Source organism: Felis catus, chromosome F1 (genome assembly GCF_018350175.1).
Source record: "Felis catus isolate Fca126 chromosome F1, F.catus_Fca126_mat1.0, whole genome shotgun sequence".
Taxonomy (NCBI): domain Eukaryota; kingdom Metazoa; phylum Chordata; class Mammalia; order Carnivora; family Felidae; genus Felis; species Felis catus.
This window is the reverse complement of record NC_058384.1, coordinates 33,137,937-33,156,226: the sequence shown is the minus strand read 5'-3', so window position 1 is coordinate 33,156,226 and position 18,290 is coordinate 33,137,937. Positions and strand designations below refer to the sequence as shown.

Below are 18,290 nucleotides of genomic sequence, written 5' to 3'. Positions count from 1 at the left end.
GACAGTATTTTCTCAGGAAAGGGAGAATCTCCAAAATGAGAGGGTTCAACCACCTTTTACTCTAAGATCTTCCCACTCTACCTCTGGTAGGATTAGCTTTCAAAAAGAAGAGGCCACTTAACAAAGCTACTAAACAGTCCTGAAAAGCCCCACAGCTGCTGCTGCCTCAGAAATGACAGGTGCACCTTTCATGATCCACTTTTTATGCCAAATGCATGAAAATTCCTCTTTGGCTGCCCCTCCCCACAGTCTTGCCACCCCCTTCTTAGTCCTACTGGATCTGGCCCATCCCTCATGGTCCCTTTCCCATTCAATGCCGTGATCTTCTCACCTTGTTATTTCTTGAGCCATTGATTCAGGTGAGAATGATCAAATCAGAATTCCTGGCTGGGCTGGGACATGCACCTCCAGCTGAGTGGACCCACTCTGAGTTTTTGAAAATTTCCAGCTTGTGTTTACCTATTTCATTGAAAGCCTGCTCTAAAGTGTACATAGTCGATGCATTACAAAGGAAGGCCAGCGTGAAGGACTGGAGTGGATAGCTAGTTTTGTTGCCATGGCAGGGAAAGGAACTTTACTTGACTGATGAAAATTTGACTCAAAACGAATGCTAGGTTAAACAGTCATATTTCCTTTTGTCTTTTTTTTTTTTAACTTTGTTGAGAACCACTAGAAGAGGAGTAGGGAATGGGGCTGATAGGTTCTAACTAGAATGCTGAATCCCAGTGATTTCTCTAGATTAAATCAGGCTGCAGAAAGATAGCAATTTTCTCATTGTTGCAGCACCTCGGAAACACTAAAACAGCAAAGTTCATTGAATGCCTATTTTGGAGCCAGGCTAGGGGGAGATGGAGAGAGACAAAGATAAAAAGACACACTCCACATCCTCCAGGAGCTTACAAGCTAATGAGAGAACCAGGCATGAAAATATGGACATACCGTGGATCAATGTTTATTACATAACGTGGTCAAAGTGTGGCACAAATGCATCCCTAAGACCCTCTTGAAAGGAGGTTTGAAAGGTCCACTATTTTCATAATCATACTAAGACATTATTTGCCTTCTTTCTTTGTCAGTCTTTCACAAGTTTTCTAGAGGCTACAGGATGTGTGATAATACAAAGCAATGTATACTTATGTATTCTTGAGTTTCAAAAAAAATCTCAGTCTTGGGGTGCCTGGCTGGCTCAGTGGGTAGAGCATGCAACACTTGATCTCAGGGTGTGAGTTCGAGCCCCATGTTAGGCATAGAGCTTACTTAAAAAAAATTCTTGGGGCATCTGGGTACCTCAGTCAGTTAAGTGTCCAAATTCAGCTCAGGTCATGGTCTCACTGTTCAGGAGTTCAAGCCCCTCATCGGGCTTTGTGCTGACAGCTCAGACACTGGAGCCTGCTTCACATTCTGTCTCCAACTCTCTGCCCCTCCCTGCTCATGCTCTCTCTCTCTCTCTCCTCAAATATAAAATAGAACATTAAAAATTTCTCTTTAAAATTCTGTCTCAATTTCTTTTAAAGAATCCTCCATTCTTATTTTGTTTTAATTTTGTAAGTAGTCTCTCAATCCAACATGGGGCTTGAACTCACGATCTCAAGATCAAGAGTTGTATGCTCTTATTGACTGAGCCAGCCAAGCACCCTCTCGGTCTAAATTTCTAATACAACAATATCAGCAGTAAAACCCACATGTAGGCATACCTGATTTTATCGCATTTTGCTTTTTGTGCTTTGCAGATATTGGGCTTTTTATTCATTGAAGTTTTGTGGCAACCCGGCATCGAGCCAGTCTACCACAACATTGTTCACTTTGTGTCTCTGTGCTACACTTTGGTAATTCTCACAATATTTCAAACTTTTTCATTATTATTATATTTGTTATGGTGATCTGTGGTCAGTGATCTTTGATGTTAGTATTGTAATTGTTTTGGGGGCTCCATAAATTGTGCCGTTAGACAGCAAACTTAATCAACAAATAGTGTTCTGACTGCTCACCAACTGGCTGTTCCTTCATTTCCCTCCCTCCTGTCAGGCCTCCCTATTCCCTCAGACACAATAATACTGAAATGAGGCCAACTAGTCACCTACAATGGCCTCTAAGTGTTCAAGGGAAAGGAAGAGGCGCGCATCTCTCACACTGAATCAAAAGCTACAGATTATTCACCTTAGTGAAGAAGGCATGTCAAAAGCCAAGATAGGTTGAAAGCTAGTGCTCTTGTGCCAGTTATAAATACAAGCCTAGTTGTAAATACAAGGGAAAGGTTCTTGAAGAAAATTAAAAATGCTGCTCCAGTGAACACACAAATGATAAGAAACCAAAACAGCCTTATTACTGATATGAAAAAAGTTTAAGTGGTCTGGATAGAAGATCAAACAGCCATACCTTCCTTTAAGCCAAAGCCTGTTCAGGAGCAAGGCTCTAACTCTTCAATTCTATGAAGGGTGAGAGGTGAGGAAGCTGCAGAAGGAGTAGAGGTCGGTTCATAAAGTTTAAGGAAAGAGGCTGTCTCCATAACATAAACTAACTGCAAGGTGAAGCAGCCAGTGCTGATGTAGAAGCTGCAACAAGTGATCCAGAAGATCTAGCTAAGGTAATTAATGAGGGTGGCTACGTTAAACAACAGATTTTCTACGTGGACAAAACAGCCTCCTATTGGAAGAAGATGCCATCTAGGACTTTCACCGCTACAGAGGAAAAATCAATGCTGGGATTCAAAGTTTCAAGGGACAAGCTGACTCTCTCGCTAAGGGCTAATGCAGCTAGTGACTTTAAGCTGAAGCCAATGCTCATTTACCATTCCAAAAACCCTAGGGTCCTTAAAAATGATGCTAAATCGACTCTGCCTGTGCTCTACTAATGGAACAAAAAAGACTGAATGACAGCGCATCCATTTACAGAATATCTTAAGCCCGCTGTTGAAACTTACTGTTCAGAGAGAAAAAAAAATTATTTTCTAAATATTACTGCTCATTGACAATGCATCTGGTCACCCAAGGACTTCTGTGGAGATGTACAATGAGATTAATGTTGTTTTCATGCCTGCTAACACATCCATTCTGCAGCCCATGGATCAAGGAGTAATTTTGACTTTCCATTACTTAAGAAATACATATCAGGGACATCTGGGTGTCTCAGTCAAACATCCGACTCTTGATTTCAGTTCAGGTCATGATCTCAAAGGTTGTGAGTTTGAGCATAGCGTAGGGCTCTGTGCTGGCAGTGTGGAGCCTGCTAAGAATTCTCTGTCTCCCTCTCTCTGTCCCTCCCCTACGCTCATACACGCATGCTCGCTAGCTCTCTCTCAAAACAAATAAATACACGTTTAAAAAAAAGCCTTAAAGAAATATATTTCATAAGGCTATAGCTGCCATAGACAATGATTCCTCTGATGAATCTGGGCAAAGTAAAATGAAAACCTAGAATCGAAACATTCTAGATGCCACTAGGAACATTCATGATTTATGGGGAAAGGTTCAACTATTAACATTAACAAGAGTTTGGAAGTTGATTGGATCACATTGAGGGGTTCAAAGACTTCAGTGGAGGAAGTCACTGTGGATGTGGTGGAAAGAGCAAGAGAACTAGAATTAGCGGTGGAGCCTGAAGATGTGAGTGAATTGCTACAATCTCATGAGAATACTTAATGAATGAGGAGTTGCTTGTTACCGATGAGCAAACAAAGTGGTTTCTTCAAAAATATACTTTTGCTGAAGATGCTATGAAGATTGTTGAAATGACAACAAAAAATTTAGAATATTGCATAAACATAGTAAAGTAGTGGCAGGGTTTGAGAGAACTGACTCTGATTTTGAAAGAAGTTCTACTGGGGGTAAAATGCCATCAAATGGTATGATATGCTACAGAGAAATCTTTCATGAGGAAAAGGAGTCAACCAATGTGACAAACTTTATTGTTGTCCTATTTTAAGAAATTGCCACAGCCACCCCAACCATCACCAACCACCGCCCTGATCAGTAAGCAGCCATCAATATTGAGGCACAACCCTCAACCCGCAAAAAGATTAAAAGTAGCTAAAAATTCAGATGATGGTTCGCATTTTTTTTTAGCAGTGAAGTATTTTTTAATGAAGGTATAGACATGTTTTGGAAATAAGGCTATTGCATACTAAATAGGCTACAGTATAGTATAAACATAGCTTTTGTGTGTACTTCATTTGACTCACTTTGTTGTACCATTTGCTTTATTGTGGTGGTCTGGAACTGAATCCACAATATCTCTTAAATATGCCTCTATGCACAAATTGAGATCCTCAATAATTTTTAAGATTGTGCAGGGATGCTGAGACCAAAAAATTTAAGAACTGCTCAGACTTAATGTATCATCTACCATTATATGGTGTCCTCATTTCTTATTAATGCATTTTATTGGTTAAAAATTATTTCATCTATTTCACAAAAATTACTGAAAGCTTTCTTTGTATCCTTATTTTCTAGCACAATAGCTAATTATTAAAATGTCTGTGTGTGTTTTTGTGTGTGCCTGTTTGTGTTTAAATGTGTCTTCTGAAGCAGCACAATGTGGACTTCATTTTTCATTTAGCCAACAATCAGCAATAGTTGATGCATTTGTTTTATGTTCCATCAACCCTATCTCACTTGTTATTACTTTTGCTTTAAGTGTATGCTTTCTGTAGTATACCTTAAGTCTTTTTTTAATCAGACTATAAACTTCCCTCATCTGTCCATCTTTCTGTCACTTCAGCATCATATTTTAAAGCAATTTTTCCTTGTATTCTCTAATTTTACTATTAATAGGATGGTACTAAGAAAAATGAAATGTTTCAATTTCCTTCCCTCCAGAGATGAAAATGGAGCCTAGTATGTAACATGTCTTGGCAGCATAAAGCCCCTGATAAAATGATGCATATATATCTTGGAATTCTGTCAGTATGTAATGTAATTTCCCACTTGAATTTTCTTTATATATTTTTTTCTATTTTGTCCTCCATAACCTTGAGCTCTAGCTAGCCCTAAACTGTTGTCAAATCGCCACTGTTTCCTGGATGTGAACTTCACAGCTGTGAGCCTTTGTTGATAAATTATTTCATCTCCTCTGGGTCTTAAATTGTTTTCCCTTACTCTGAAGTGAAAACTCACCGAGTGTTTCCACATACTGTACTTGTGGCCATAAGTCAATTTCTCTTAATCTTGTGTGAGCCCCCAACTCCTGCCCTCAAACCATATTCATCCTCCCAAAACACAGATACCCATTCTTATCCTAACATTTAAGTGGTTTTTCTTGGCTCTGTTGGTAATTTGCAGAATTTTGGGTTTGCTCTGTGATGAGAGAATTTTTATGGTTGGTTAGTTTGTTTTTTTAAGTTGAAAAACTTAACAATAATATCTCTCAAATTCTTTTTTGGAGGATTGTTCCTTACTGAGTTCTTGCTGCAGACATACCAAAGTGGTTATTTCTATATTTCTGTGACACATTCTAAATAACTAGGGGGTTTTCCCCTGGTCCTTTGATTGTTACTAGATCCGTCTTTAGCCGGATGTAGACCTTGGGGGGCAAATTTTGCTTCAACAATGCTAATTCCTTCTGTTTCTGGACCAGGTCTCCTCTCCTTTGCATCTTTACAGTTCTTGTGCCTCTATAGCATTTACAAGACCCATTTTAATAGCTTAGTGCCTTTTTTTTTTTGGCACTCATTATTTCTTCTTTATTTGCTGTTAAAGTAATAAGTGTACGTTCCGTTGCACTTGCCTGAGAGAGAGTCTTGAACTGGTCTTGGGTTTCCCGCCATCTGGGTTCTTGCTGGCTTGCATTCCCCTTTGATGTTGTAATACTTGTTCATTGAACTTGAGTGTGGGGCTTATAGGGCTTGTTTGCTTCCCCCCCCCCAAATGTGCACATTTTTTTCTTAAGCTTATTTTTCTGTTTTGTGCTGTTATTTTTAATTGCTTCCGACTGGGAGGTGGGGCCAAGAGTGAGATTTGGCTTGAATTTGGCTTGTTTTGCTATTACTCACATTTCCCCAGAAGCCCCGCACACACTTTCTCTCTGCCTTTGACGTACCACTTTTAAACGGCCGTTGATTCTTGGCATAAATGGTGTTAAGAGGAAGATGGGCTCTGGGTAGGGATGTTCAGGAATCCACTCCTGTACAGTCATGAGCTTGGCCATCTGGAAGTCTCTTCTTGCTCAATGAAATGGAGTAAACATTGTCCATTATGAAATCCACCACACAGGCTGCCAGGGACGAATGGGATCCCACCCAAAGCCAATCGCTGCTCTGACAGGGAAATTGGCTAGCACTGCCTGAGACTACTCCAGCCTCCCCCGTCCCTGATGTCACAATTCAGAGGCTGCTGCCTGACTGGGAGGTTGTAGAAAGCTCTGTAGGTTCTCTCTGTGTGTCCTACAGGGCTCCTCGGGCCAGGTCTGTGTCTGATGGCTTTTATGAAAAAATATCTCCCCCCCATTCTGGGGATCTTCTTGGCCTACTACTACTATTCTGCGAATGAGGAATTCAGACCAGGTAAGTACCAATGTATCTAATTCTGGAGGAATAGATAAAAAAACATAGGGGTGGCTGGAGTGTTTCTGAGGATCCAGATGAGTTCCTGATCCCCAAAGTTGCTGAACAAGAGGAACCCTGGGGTGGGACTGTATTTCTGTGTCTTCTAGACATGGGCTATGGGTAATAGAGTATGGGGAGGGGTAATCATGTAGCCAACAGATTGCCAAATAGTCCATGCTTTATTTGGCACCCTTAATGGAAAGTAATTTCAGATTCCTTACAAAAATGAGGGTAATTCCAAAATTTACAACACAGCCAGATAATTGGGCTCCAAGGAGAGACTGATAAGTGGGAAGCAAGAAAGGATTCTGGAGTTGATGACTAAATAGAAGTGAGAGAAAATCCCTGGAATCTCTATGAGCACATGTGTTTTGATGACTTTTTGGGTTTTATTTCAATTGAGCAAAATTGGATGAGTCCAGAAATGTCTGGAACTCTAGTGTTTTAGCTGAAACCTCTGTCAATGAACATTTTTAGAAAGGACAGCAAGAAGGCTTGTTTTGAGCAATCAAGTTAAACCTCCATTTCAGAGCATGTTTATGAAACTTGAACTGTTCCTTCATTGATATATACAGTTTGAGAAAAGTTGATCTGGGCTCATAACCTTTAGACATTGAGATAAGGCTGCCCACATCCAGAGAGGAAGGAATATTGCTGCCAAGTTAGGAATGGTCCTCACTTCCTTTTGGTTTCACAGAGATGCTCCAAGGAAAGAAAGTGATTGTCACAGGGGCCAGCAAGGGGATTGGAGAACAGATGGCCTATCATCTGGCAAAGATGGGAGCCCATGTGGTGGTGACAGCAAGGTCTAAAGAAAATCTAAAGAAGGTGAGGGTTCTGTGCCCACAGACACATGTACTCTCTCATGTCCAGATGTATTGTATATACTCACATACACATGCCAACACACAGAAGCTGACACGTCCATACATAGATGCAAACACACACACACACACACACACACACACACACACACACACAGATTCAAACACCCACAGGAATATAAAGATAATGCATTTAAGTATTCATTCCCATGCACACACATACAGACACAAAGTTCTTGGGCTATACATGCTCATAGACATGCCTATTCACCCATATTTACACATGGAATCACAGATATATAGATATGTGCTCAGATACCAAAATTCTAGTACCTACTCACAAATTCACATTCTCATCCCCATGCAGACTCAGACACATGTTTTCTCATATACTCAGACTTACAAACCTAGGGCTACCCACATGGAAACAAGCATCCATACCAATAACGCATTCAGATACATCTATTCACAGAAACTCATAAGCACAAGCCATGAACTTAAACCCTAGCACAGTGATGATTTACTTAATTTACAGCCTAAGACAAAGATCATGTCAGGTTGCATTTAGCAACACACACACATTCATTGAACTCATGCTTACACACACATATCCCTACCATTTCTTATCAAAACAGGTTTGTGAGCGGTTTCTCACTTAAACCCCCATTACTTCAGAGATTGCTCCCAAAGTCTACGGCCAAGACTGACACCATTGTTGCTGTGTCCCCGCAGATAGTATCCCATTGCATGGAGCTTGGAGCAGCCTCAGCACACTACATTGCTGGCACCATGGAGAATATGACCTTCGCAGAGCAATTTGTTGCCAAAGCTGGAAAGCTCATGGGTGAGGCTGCTCTCCTCCCTCCTCTTCTTGACTTTGCTCTAGGGGTGACTAGGGAGCTTTAGGGAAGGAGGGAGGTTGAGAGGAAAGGTATCACCCCAGACAGTTTCTCTCAACACAGCCATCTCTTGCAGGGGGACTAGACATGCTTATTCTCAACCACATCACCAACACTTCTATGAATCTGTTTAGTGGTGATATCCACATCGTGCGCAGAAGCATGGAAGTCAACTTCCTCAGTTATGTGGTCCTGAGTGCTACTGCCTTGCCTATGCTGAAGCAGAGCAATGGAAGCATTGTTGTCGTGTCCTCGAAGGCTGGTGAGTGGGGCAGGGACCACGATGGAAGGTAAGAGTAGGAGAAGTAGCAGGGATGGTGTTGGGGGCTCTGCAGTGAATGTGAATTTTTGTCAGTTTCCATGCAGAAAAGTAACACAATATAAACTAGAATTTTCAATGTTCACAGTGGGAAAAATTATAAATAAATAAATAAATAAATAAATAAATAAATAAATAAATAAATAACAAACAGTGATATTAAGCAAAAGCTGATTAACAGCTTGACCCTATACATGAATAGGCAGACATATGAATATGAGGCTTGGGTGTGTAAACTCAATGAGAAGCACACATCCTGAGGAAAAGAGACACGGTTAAAGAACAAATTGGGTCATAAGAAATGGGGGGCTGTTAAAGGTAGATGGGCTACAAGATCCTTGGGAGTAACAGAGAAAGAGCAGTAATGCAGAGTGCCCACGAGAAGCTTGGTGGTTTGTGACCTAGAAATGGAAGTCTAAAGGGGCTTTGGGAGACTGCGGAGGAATAGCCCATTCTGATACTAAGGGAGAGACCTGGTCATGATGGATAAACATGATCTTGCTTCTGCCATGACCAAGAACTGTAGGTTGGTAAAGTTCGTTGATGATACAAAGGTAGAACTGAGACGTGAAATATTTTAACATACAGTTGTCTGATAAGTGGATTAAACTAACGCTAAATGAAATAAAGAACAGAAACAAGCACATCATATCATTAACAGATCTGCCTATATTGGGGATGTTCTCCAAAATCGGAACTTACTACCTTAAAAGTTCTATTTAAACAACGAACAGGGTAGGGAGAGAGCGTGTACAGAGAAATATTCATGAAGAGAACACTGTGACCAAGAAAGGTCCTTGATGCTTTGGATGGTGACAGTATCAGAAGTTATCACCAATAAAAAGCTAGAGAGTTTCCAGCTTGAGGGATTCCTAGGCCCACTTTTCTCATGCATCCAGGAGAGAAGTCCCACATGTATTTGTTGATTAGTCAGAAGGATGTGACTGGAAGGTGCAAACACCAGGATTGAAACGAGCCATTTAAAAGTGGTTCCTGTAAAAACAAATAACAAAAAAACAAATAACCTGAAGACTTTGTAAATTCTTAAATATTTCCCAAACTATTATTAGGTATTACTGTAACTAAGAACACCATCTATGTTGTAAAGAATTCTATTTCCTGGACAGGAAAGGCCTGCATAGTGATGGGATAAAAGGGCAGTGTGTCTGTGCTACCCGCCAAACAGAGTGATTGATATGCATCCCTGTGCTTCCCAGACAACACAGACTCCCCACCCCTCCCCAGACACAGCCTCTCTCCAGGCTGAAAGGAAGGGAGAGCTTCCGGATGCATACTGAGTGGGAGGGTGCTGGGCACATCCCCAATCCATCCTAGGGCATTGGCCAAAACCCTCACATCAGTCATGGTGTAGGTGGCTTTAATGATTTTAGTTGATTAAATAATATATCCACTCTAGGCAAAGAGTGTTCTTGATCTTTGGCTAGAGAAATTTAACTTTCTATAACGTACAGAGAGTCTTAATGTTCTCAGAAAGAATAAGAATTATTGTAGGAGCCCAAGGGCATGATGAAAGTCTGATAACCTCTTCCTCCACACCTCTTCCATACCTACTAAATGTCGCTTCATAATGTTTGTGGACTCAGAGGTGGAAATCTAGTTGAACTACTATCCTTCATGTCTGCTGTTTGTGTAGCCCAAAAAGTTCAGCCTGTTTGCTTTGAAGCATGTCTGTGAACTTGCAAAGTACAGACGCTTTGCTTTCTCTCCCTAACTGAAGAATTTTTCTTTCCTATGCTGTTTTTTAAACATTCAGCAAACATGGTCATTAATCCTTCCTTAAAATCTGAATTCCATAAACATGGGATGCTAATCCTCAAATAGATCCTAAGGTCAGCCAAAGAGTATTGGGATGAATTTTTAATCATTCCTTTCAGGGAATACATTAAGTCCCTTATTGAATTATGGTGATAAGCAATTGTTGTTATCTCCAATGCATTTCCAGGTACTGCAGTACATAGAAATCCTATACTTTTAATACATTCTTTAAAGCCTCAGCTTTAAATATGCTTTAGCATCAAAACAGTATTGCTGCCTCTGGGAATTTCCTTACAGTCCACATCTACCCATCATTCAACACCATTTGGGGCACCTACTGATCAAGTTTCTATGGATATATAATAATCTAGTTATTACACTGATTAGTCTCCCCTCCTTCTACCACATGCTAGTTTGGCTATAAGTTGAGCTACTATAACAAACACCCAAATCAGTGCTAGCTTACACAAATCAAAATTTATTTTTCTCTCATAAAACAGCCTGGAATAAGCAGTCCAAGGCTGATATGGTAGTTCTGCCCCCACGAAGTTGTCCAGGAAACTCTCTATCTCAGAACCATCATCCCTGGGATGTTATCCTCACCTGTATGCCCAGGATGGTTCACTATCACATCAGAATTCTAGCTAGAGAAAATGGAGAAAGAAGAATAAAACCTGAAAGTTGTATACTTCAGGGCTCCTGGGTGGCTCAGTCAGGTGAGCATCCGTCTTCGGCTCAGGTCATGATCTTGTCGTTCATGAGTTCGAACCCCACATCAGGCTCTGTGCTGACAGCTCAGAGCCTGGAGCGCGCTTCAGATTCTGTCTGCCTGTCCCCCACTTGCATTCTGTGTCTCTCTTTCTCTCTCTCAAAAATAAATAAACATTAAAAAAATTTTTTTAAAGAAAGTTGTATACTTCTCTTCTGCCACAGCTGGCTGCAATTGTGGTCTTTACTCAAAGTGGATTTGTGTCCAACTGAAAACCAGTGTCTATAAAAGACACTGATGTTGATAAACAACTAACAGTGTCTCCCACATCATCCGTGCCAAGATGCATACAAGACTAGAAGGCGGTATTCCCTCTAGGCCATCCCATGTGACTACTGCATACCATATACACACTCCAGATTCCATCTCTCCAGATTCAAGATCCATCATGAACACAAAACCCCTTCCATCAGGCAGCAGTACAGGAGGCAATGGGGCAAGAATGTCGAGATGGTATTTGTGAAACAAAGATATTAATTCTCCAATGCAACTGGAAAAGAAATCACTGGTTTGGGCAAAGAACATTTGAAAACATCTGGAAAAAGTTTATCTGCCATTAATCAAAATGGGTCTTCTGGAGGCAGGTTCAGTTTTCAAAAAGTAAAGGTCATTCCATTTTCATGCCCCTTGGCTCTGTGAACCCTGTAACGATGGCCCATCACATCAGTTACACACGTGACAGCCAGAATCCAACTTCTAATGCTGCTTCTCCGCCCCTCCTTTATCATAGACAAACTGTGATTCCCTGCTTCTTTCTCCTCTTAAGAATCTGACTTCACATGAAGTTCTTTCCAGCTATCACCAGAGCCCTTTAAACATTTCCTCTTCCTCTAATCTACTACATTTTGGAAAATTACCTTTAAAATTCTACTTCTTCCCCCCCCCCCCTTTTTTGGCTCTCTTGGTGATACAAATACTACTAACAACAGTTATACTAAAAATACTAACCACACTGGACCAGGATAAATGTAGGGATATTAATTCTTCTATATCAAGAAAAACTTTAAGACATATTTTGAAGTGCAACTAGACATAACAAAAGACTGAGTTTCTTTAAATATTCAAAATGAAAAACTAAAGGAATAAGAGAACCCTGCCAATAAACTGTGAATGCTCAGACCTCTCATTGAGAGCTCCATAAGGGTCTCCAGTTACCTATTCATGATTCTCCAAGTAAGTCCTCTTTTAAAATGATCAACTTTCTGTATATATTTTTTAAGTCTTATTCAAATGTATTCCTTTTCTGGTTTATCCATTTCCAGAATTGCTTCATATATTTTTTTTTACATAGATGTGTAGTATTTCAGGCATATTATGAGATGAGTAGCCAGCGGCAAATACCTCATAAGACAATGCTTTTGTGGGAAAACTCAAACCAATGTATGAAGTCACTTGTTGGACCTTAACCTGTTTGTCGGTTAAGGGCTGCCTGTGTGGTCCAAACCTGTTTCAAGAATTCAACATTATGAAGAGGGGGAGTGGGGGTGGGGGGGAAACCAGGTTTCTCAACTACACATATCAACTAACAGGATTTGGAATACCCATAATGGTGTTTTGCATCAAGACAAGAATATACAGATGCTAATCTCATCCCTCCCTTCAGCTCTGTATACCTACTTTTTCCTAAAAAGCCCTAAACAATGCCTCAATGTATGGATATGCCTTGGAGTGCAGTGGGGAGAGGAGGGTCAAGGTCAATGTCTAGGATGCAAAGGGGCCTAGGAGTTAGAATAAGAAGGGGTGATTTATCATTCACCCAATTGCTTTATATTTTTCTAAGACGAATCTTTACCCTTAAATCCAATTACCTCAGAAATCATTTTCAGGAACCATACTTTCCAAGGTGAGTAGAAGTGTTTATATATGTGAATAGAGGTGTTTACATGGGCAGGAGGCGGGTGCTGCTGCAGATTTGCACTGTTTTGAGGGGAATGGGGAGAGACAGTGGGAGAGGAGGTATGTACATTTATAGATGTCATCTACAAGGTCTGGAAGAAGGCCAAAAAGGAGATTCAAGTAAGAATCAACAACCTGGACATAGAAATTTCAGGAGTCATTGTTGCCTAAATTCAAGAGATTGTGTTTAGGCAAACATGAAGGACTGAGACAGAACCTGCTGGACTCATCTTCAGGTTCTGGGACTCAGCCCCGCAAGAGGGGCACATAGAGATTTGAAGGGGGAGAGATGACTCCCTGCTGAAGATAGTAACAACTTAGTATAGGTTAAGAACAACATGATGCTATCCAGGACAGCCATTGCTCCAACTTTCCCCCTTGAAAGGCTGGGGTGGGGGTGGGTAGGCTTAAGGAGTCATAGCTCCTTAATGCTTCTAGACAATTGATTTTGTTCAGGTGCCCTTCCTGGTGAAAATAGGAGGGTTCCAGCATCCTTCATGTCTACATTTACTCACCAAGGACTTTTAAAAGGCTTAGAACAAATATACTCTATTTGGGAATACACAAGTAGAAAACTAGGTCTTAAGAAAAGAAGATAAAACTTATCAAATCACTATGTTGAACACCTGAAACTAATGTAACATTGTGTGTCAACTATACTTCAATAAACTCGAAAAACAAAAAAAGAAAAGAATATTTAAAAGTGCCAAAATTAGACTCCACATAGTTGCTGTGCTTAAGTTTCAAATTTGGCTCTTAAATTTTCTTAACAACAACAACAAAAGAATAAGGTCAGTATATAGATAAGATTATAGGCAAAAGAAAGAGATACTGCAGGAAGCAAATAGTATCTGTAATCAATTTCTCATAAAACACTGTTTTTCGTAAATAAAAGACTGTAAATTGAAGGCACAAAGTAATGAAAAGAGCAATGGCCCAACAACTTTCTTAAAGTTTCTTAAAGTTTCTATGATTTTAAAAATTATACACACACATTATGAAAATCTGAAAAATGAAGAAAAGTATAAAACTGAAAATAAGTCATTCATAATCATGCCAATATTTTGGAGAATTTCTTTCCAGATATAGATAGATATAGATATAGGGCAATTATTTTCCTACTGCCAGATATTTAGGTTACTTCCAATGTTTTGCTATTTTAAAAATCCTGCAGGGCCTCTTAGTGACTCAGTCAGTTAAGCCTCTGACTCTTGGTTTTGGCTTAGATCATGGTCTCATGTCTCACGGTCATGATCTCATGGTTGTGAGATGGAGCCCCACGTTGGGCTCTGCACTGACAGCATGGAGACTGCTTGGGATTCTCTCTCTCTCTTCCTCTTTCTCTGTCCCTCCCCCACATGTGCACATCCTCTCTCTTTTTCTCTCAAAATAAATATTTAAAAAAAAAAACCTTTAAAAACCCTGCAATAGATGTCTTATATGTTAGCCTGTCACTAAGTTGATGATTATTTCCTAGATAAATTCTTAGCACTAGATTTACTGATGGGTGAAATGATGAAATGATGATGGTGAAATGATGGAAACATTTTTAAGGCTATTGCTGTATTTCCAAACTGCCTTAGATACAATGAAAAATAAGAGACTAGACTTTTTAAATACACAAAAATAAAAAAAAAAGAATTTATATGAGTATAAGCATCATGCCCCATTCCCACTCTGAGTATAGACCTGAGTGTTCCTCTCACACCTATTCTGCAGAGTTCACAAAGTTTTCAGCAATTGACAATTTTTGTAGGTAAAAGAAAAAGGAGTTTAGTAGTTAAAATTTTAAAATCTTTATTTGTGAAATGGGACGTGTGAGGTCCCTGTCTCTTTGAGAGCAGTAGTATTTTATTTTTGGTTGCCATAAAATCCTTACTTCCTACGATAGCATCTGGCATGTAGTAGATATTTAACAAAAGTCAGGTAATGATTGAATTCATTTCATTTTCATGTGTTTATAGGATATTTATATTCTCTATTCTGTGAATTTTTCCCCATGCTCCTGCCCATTGAGATGTTAGCAAAACTTTTCTAATAATAAAGACACCTAATTGATTTTATCTGCAGCTTCTTGTTGCAAACATTGGCAAAGTCATATGTTTGAAACACAGCTAGATATAAAATTAATAAAGTGAAAAGTGAATTTGGCATGGTGTGAATATATAGCTTGAGAGAGTTGGGCTTGACCCAAGGAGAATTCCTGTTGAAATAAGTATTGATTTCAGTAAGTAGAAGACCACCTAAGGTACTTCAAGATTAGGAATGTGTGGGGAGAGAGGGCATAACTTTACATCTGAGAAGTTTATTCTACACATAAAGTTGCAAAAATGTTCCCAAATTACATTCATTCATCTTCAAACGATATAAATCAAGGGTCCACTCTGAGCCACACACTGTGCCGATGCCAGGGCTTTGTCAGGGAGTGAGGAAGGCGAGACAAGGTGCATTACCGTGGAGCCCTCATTCCAGTGTAAATGATCGTTACATTGTTTACAGTCATGAAAAACTGAAGGCAATCTGAATGTCCACCACTAGTGATAGGTTTCTAAATTATAGTGAAATGCTTTATAAATTTTTACACATACTGACTATAAAATCATAATGTTTTAAAAGAAAAGTAACTTAGAGAACAGTACATATAGTATGACCACAACTGTATTTAAAGAAGGAGTCTTTTGCCTTTCATCCTATAGACTTCAGAGCTGTTTCTTGTACAATGAGCTGAGAATAATTTGAATAATTAGAAAAGTTAGAATAATTTTTAAAACAAAAGTAAGAGATGGAATTCTATATGGTAACCAGAAGCAAAATGTTTCTCCTCTCATGATGGCTGACTTGGGGGGAGGTGGGGACAGAGATTGTGCCCAACCTCACAAGGCAACAAGCAAATTCAAGTGACTAAAAATACTACGTTACCAAATTCAAACCACTAAATGCCACGGTAGGAGTGGACTATTGTATTGTTTGTTTGTTTGCCTACAAAATTGTCAGTTGTTGAGAACTTTGTTAACTCCACAGAGTAGGTTTGAGATGGGCACTCTCATATACACCTAGTAAGAAAGAGTATTGTTCTTTTATTAATTTTAACTCGTTTCCACCATTGATTATTGAAAGTCTAGTCCTTTATTTTTCATGTTCTCTTAAGCAGTTTGGCAATATGTGTCCGTAGCCTCAAAAGTGTTCCCATCATTTCACTTCGCAAACATAATATTGAGACTCTATCAAGATATAATCATCAATCCAGTCACAGATGGATGTACAAAAACATTTACTGTAGAATTTTTTTCAATTTGTCTTTCAATCTGCAAGCAAAGCCACCACACTGAAAATAGCCAGTTGACATGTGCCTGAAGTCAGCCATCACAGCCGACTTAAAGTCGGGATCCAATTATTGCATAGTCCGTTTTACTATATGGGTTGTAAACTACTTCCTATTTTCCCATGAAGTTGTCTGGTTCAGGAACTCCCATTTAATAAGTGCCTATAATAAATCCTTTATTTCTAGCATTAGAAAATTAGTCTTTCCCTGTACTCTCTAGTTAAACAATATTTGAAGAATATTATTTTGAAGGGGTGCCAAATGACTGGCCCACATTGGACGTACATCAGTCTCAGCCCATCCCTGGGAAGACAGCTGGTCCTGTGGGAATTGCAGCTGAGACAGTGGCAGGAAATAAGGCCAGGTCAGGATCTTCCAGAGATAGCATGGTTCTGCCATACCTGCTTTGCTCAGCACATTTGCTCTCCTTCTCTCTCCATTAGCTTTTGCTTCCTTTGGCACCTAGTTCAACCTGACTGCCACTGTCCTTTTGTCAGCCTAACATCTCTCAATATGCTTTTAACTTCTGCCCCATTGCCAGCTCCCTTGGTCTCTCAATCTCCCAACTCCAAATCCTCTCACAGAAGAGGTATCTAATTGGCTCTGCTGAATTTTATAAGTGAATCCCCCAAGTTATGCATGACTTGACCAGTCTAGAGGCACAATCATTGACTCAGGTCTAATTAGTGAGGCCACAGGAAGGACAGAGTTGGAGTAGAAGCAGGGTAGAGAATGGTAGACATGTTCGAGTCATTTGCATAACCTTTGGATAATCTTCCTTAAAGACTGCTTCTGTCAGCACAGGTTGTCAAACTTGGGCAGGCTGGGACAGGACAGAAAGCAGCACTGGCAGCCTGGCTCGGGATATCAACACTGAAATGAGATGAGGAGGGCATCCATACAAGAGGCAGTGATGGTAGCTTGGTGTCAAGTTTCAGAGCTCAAGTGGGCCAAGGAGGCACCACTTGAGGTGCCAATATGGTGCCATATTCCTTCCCAATATGGAGGGAAGAGGTCACCCGTGTGCCCTGGTAGGAAGTACCAGAGCCCAGGCGGGATGAGGAAGACATCCACACAGAGGACTCAGAAAAAAGTGAAGAATAATCACATCCGAGGGGCATTCATCAAATAACTAACACATACCGAGGATAATGGAAGCCAGGTTCTTGCTGCCGGAGTTAACAAACATGAAAAGGAAAAAATTGGAATGAACCCTGTGATATTAGATTGGGTGTAGGGGGTCTAGGAACCAATCATTCCTAATATCCATGAATAGATATGGAAATATACATATGTATGTCTATATATGTATGCATATGTTCCCTAGCTCTATCTAGTGAGAGGATCTGGGAGCACACTTAGCGTCCAGATCTTGGTTTTTATTTTTACTTGTTTTAAAGTTTATTTCTTTATTTTGAGAGAGAGAAAAAAAACCATGAGCTGGGGAGGGGCAGAGAGAGAAGGACGGAGAGAATCTCAAGCAGGCTTCACATGCCAGCACAGAGCACGATGTGGGCCTCGAACTCACAAGCCATGAGATCATGACCTGAACCAAAGTTGTTTGCTCAACCAACTGAGCCACCCAAGTGTCCCAGATCTTGTTTTTTTAACTATCATTCTCCACTAAAAGGAACCAAGTATTCTTGGAGAAATGGTTGATTCCAGGGCAATGGTAGAAATAGTATAAGATGAGCCAACCTGTGCCAGTGATTTTAAAACTGCTCAAAGAGGGGCGCCTGTGTGGCTCAGTCAGTTAAACGTCCGACTTCAGCTCAGGTCATGATCTCTCAGTTCAGGGGTCTAAGTCCCACATTGGGCTCTGTGCTGACAGCTCAGAGCCTGGAGTCTGCTTTGGATTCTCTCTCCCTCTCTCTCTGCCCCTCCTCTGCTCGTGCTCTATCTCTCTCTGTCTCTGTCTCTCAAAAATAAATAAACATTAAAAAGAAT

The 18,290-nt window shown here is 40.2% G+C and overlaps 1 protein-coding gene across 11 annotated transcripts in view; it reads left to right on the top strand.

The window, feature by feature from the left end:
* HSD11B1 (hydroxysteroid 11-beta dehydrogenase 1) overlaps window positions 1-18,290 on the top strand; it is a 55,073-nt gene that overhangs the window by 20,248 nt on the left and 16,535 nt on the right. For 5 of the 11 annotated variants that reach the window (XM_006942808.4, XM_019821872.3, XM_003999332.6 and 2 more), the window contains 4 exons: window positions 6,383-6,496; window positions 7,236-7,366; window positions 8,095-8,206; window positions 8,338-8,523. In XM_006942808.4, the coding sequence (XP_006942870.1) occupies window positions 6,409-6,496; window positions 7,236-7,366; window positions 8,095-8,206; window positions 8,338-8,523 (517 nt within the window). In that variant the 5' untranslated portion in view covers window positions 6,383-6,408. Of the gene's footprint in view, window positions 1-1,730; window positions 1,827-6,360; window positions 6,497-7,235; window positions 7,367-8,094; window positions 8,207-8,337; window positions 8,524-18,290 lie in introns of all 11 variants that reach the window. The other 6 variants (XM_045049143.1, XM_019821874.3, XM_019821876.3 and 3 more) reach the window with 3 other exon arrangements.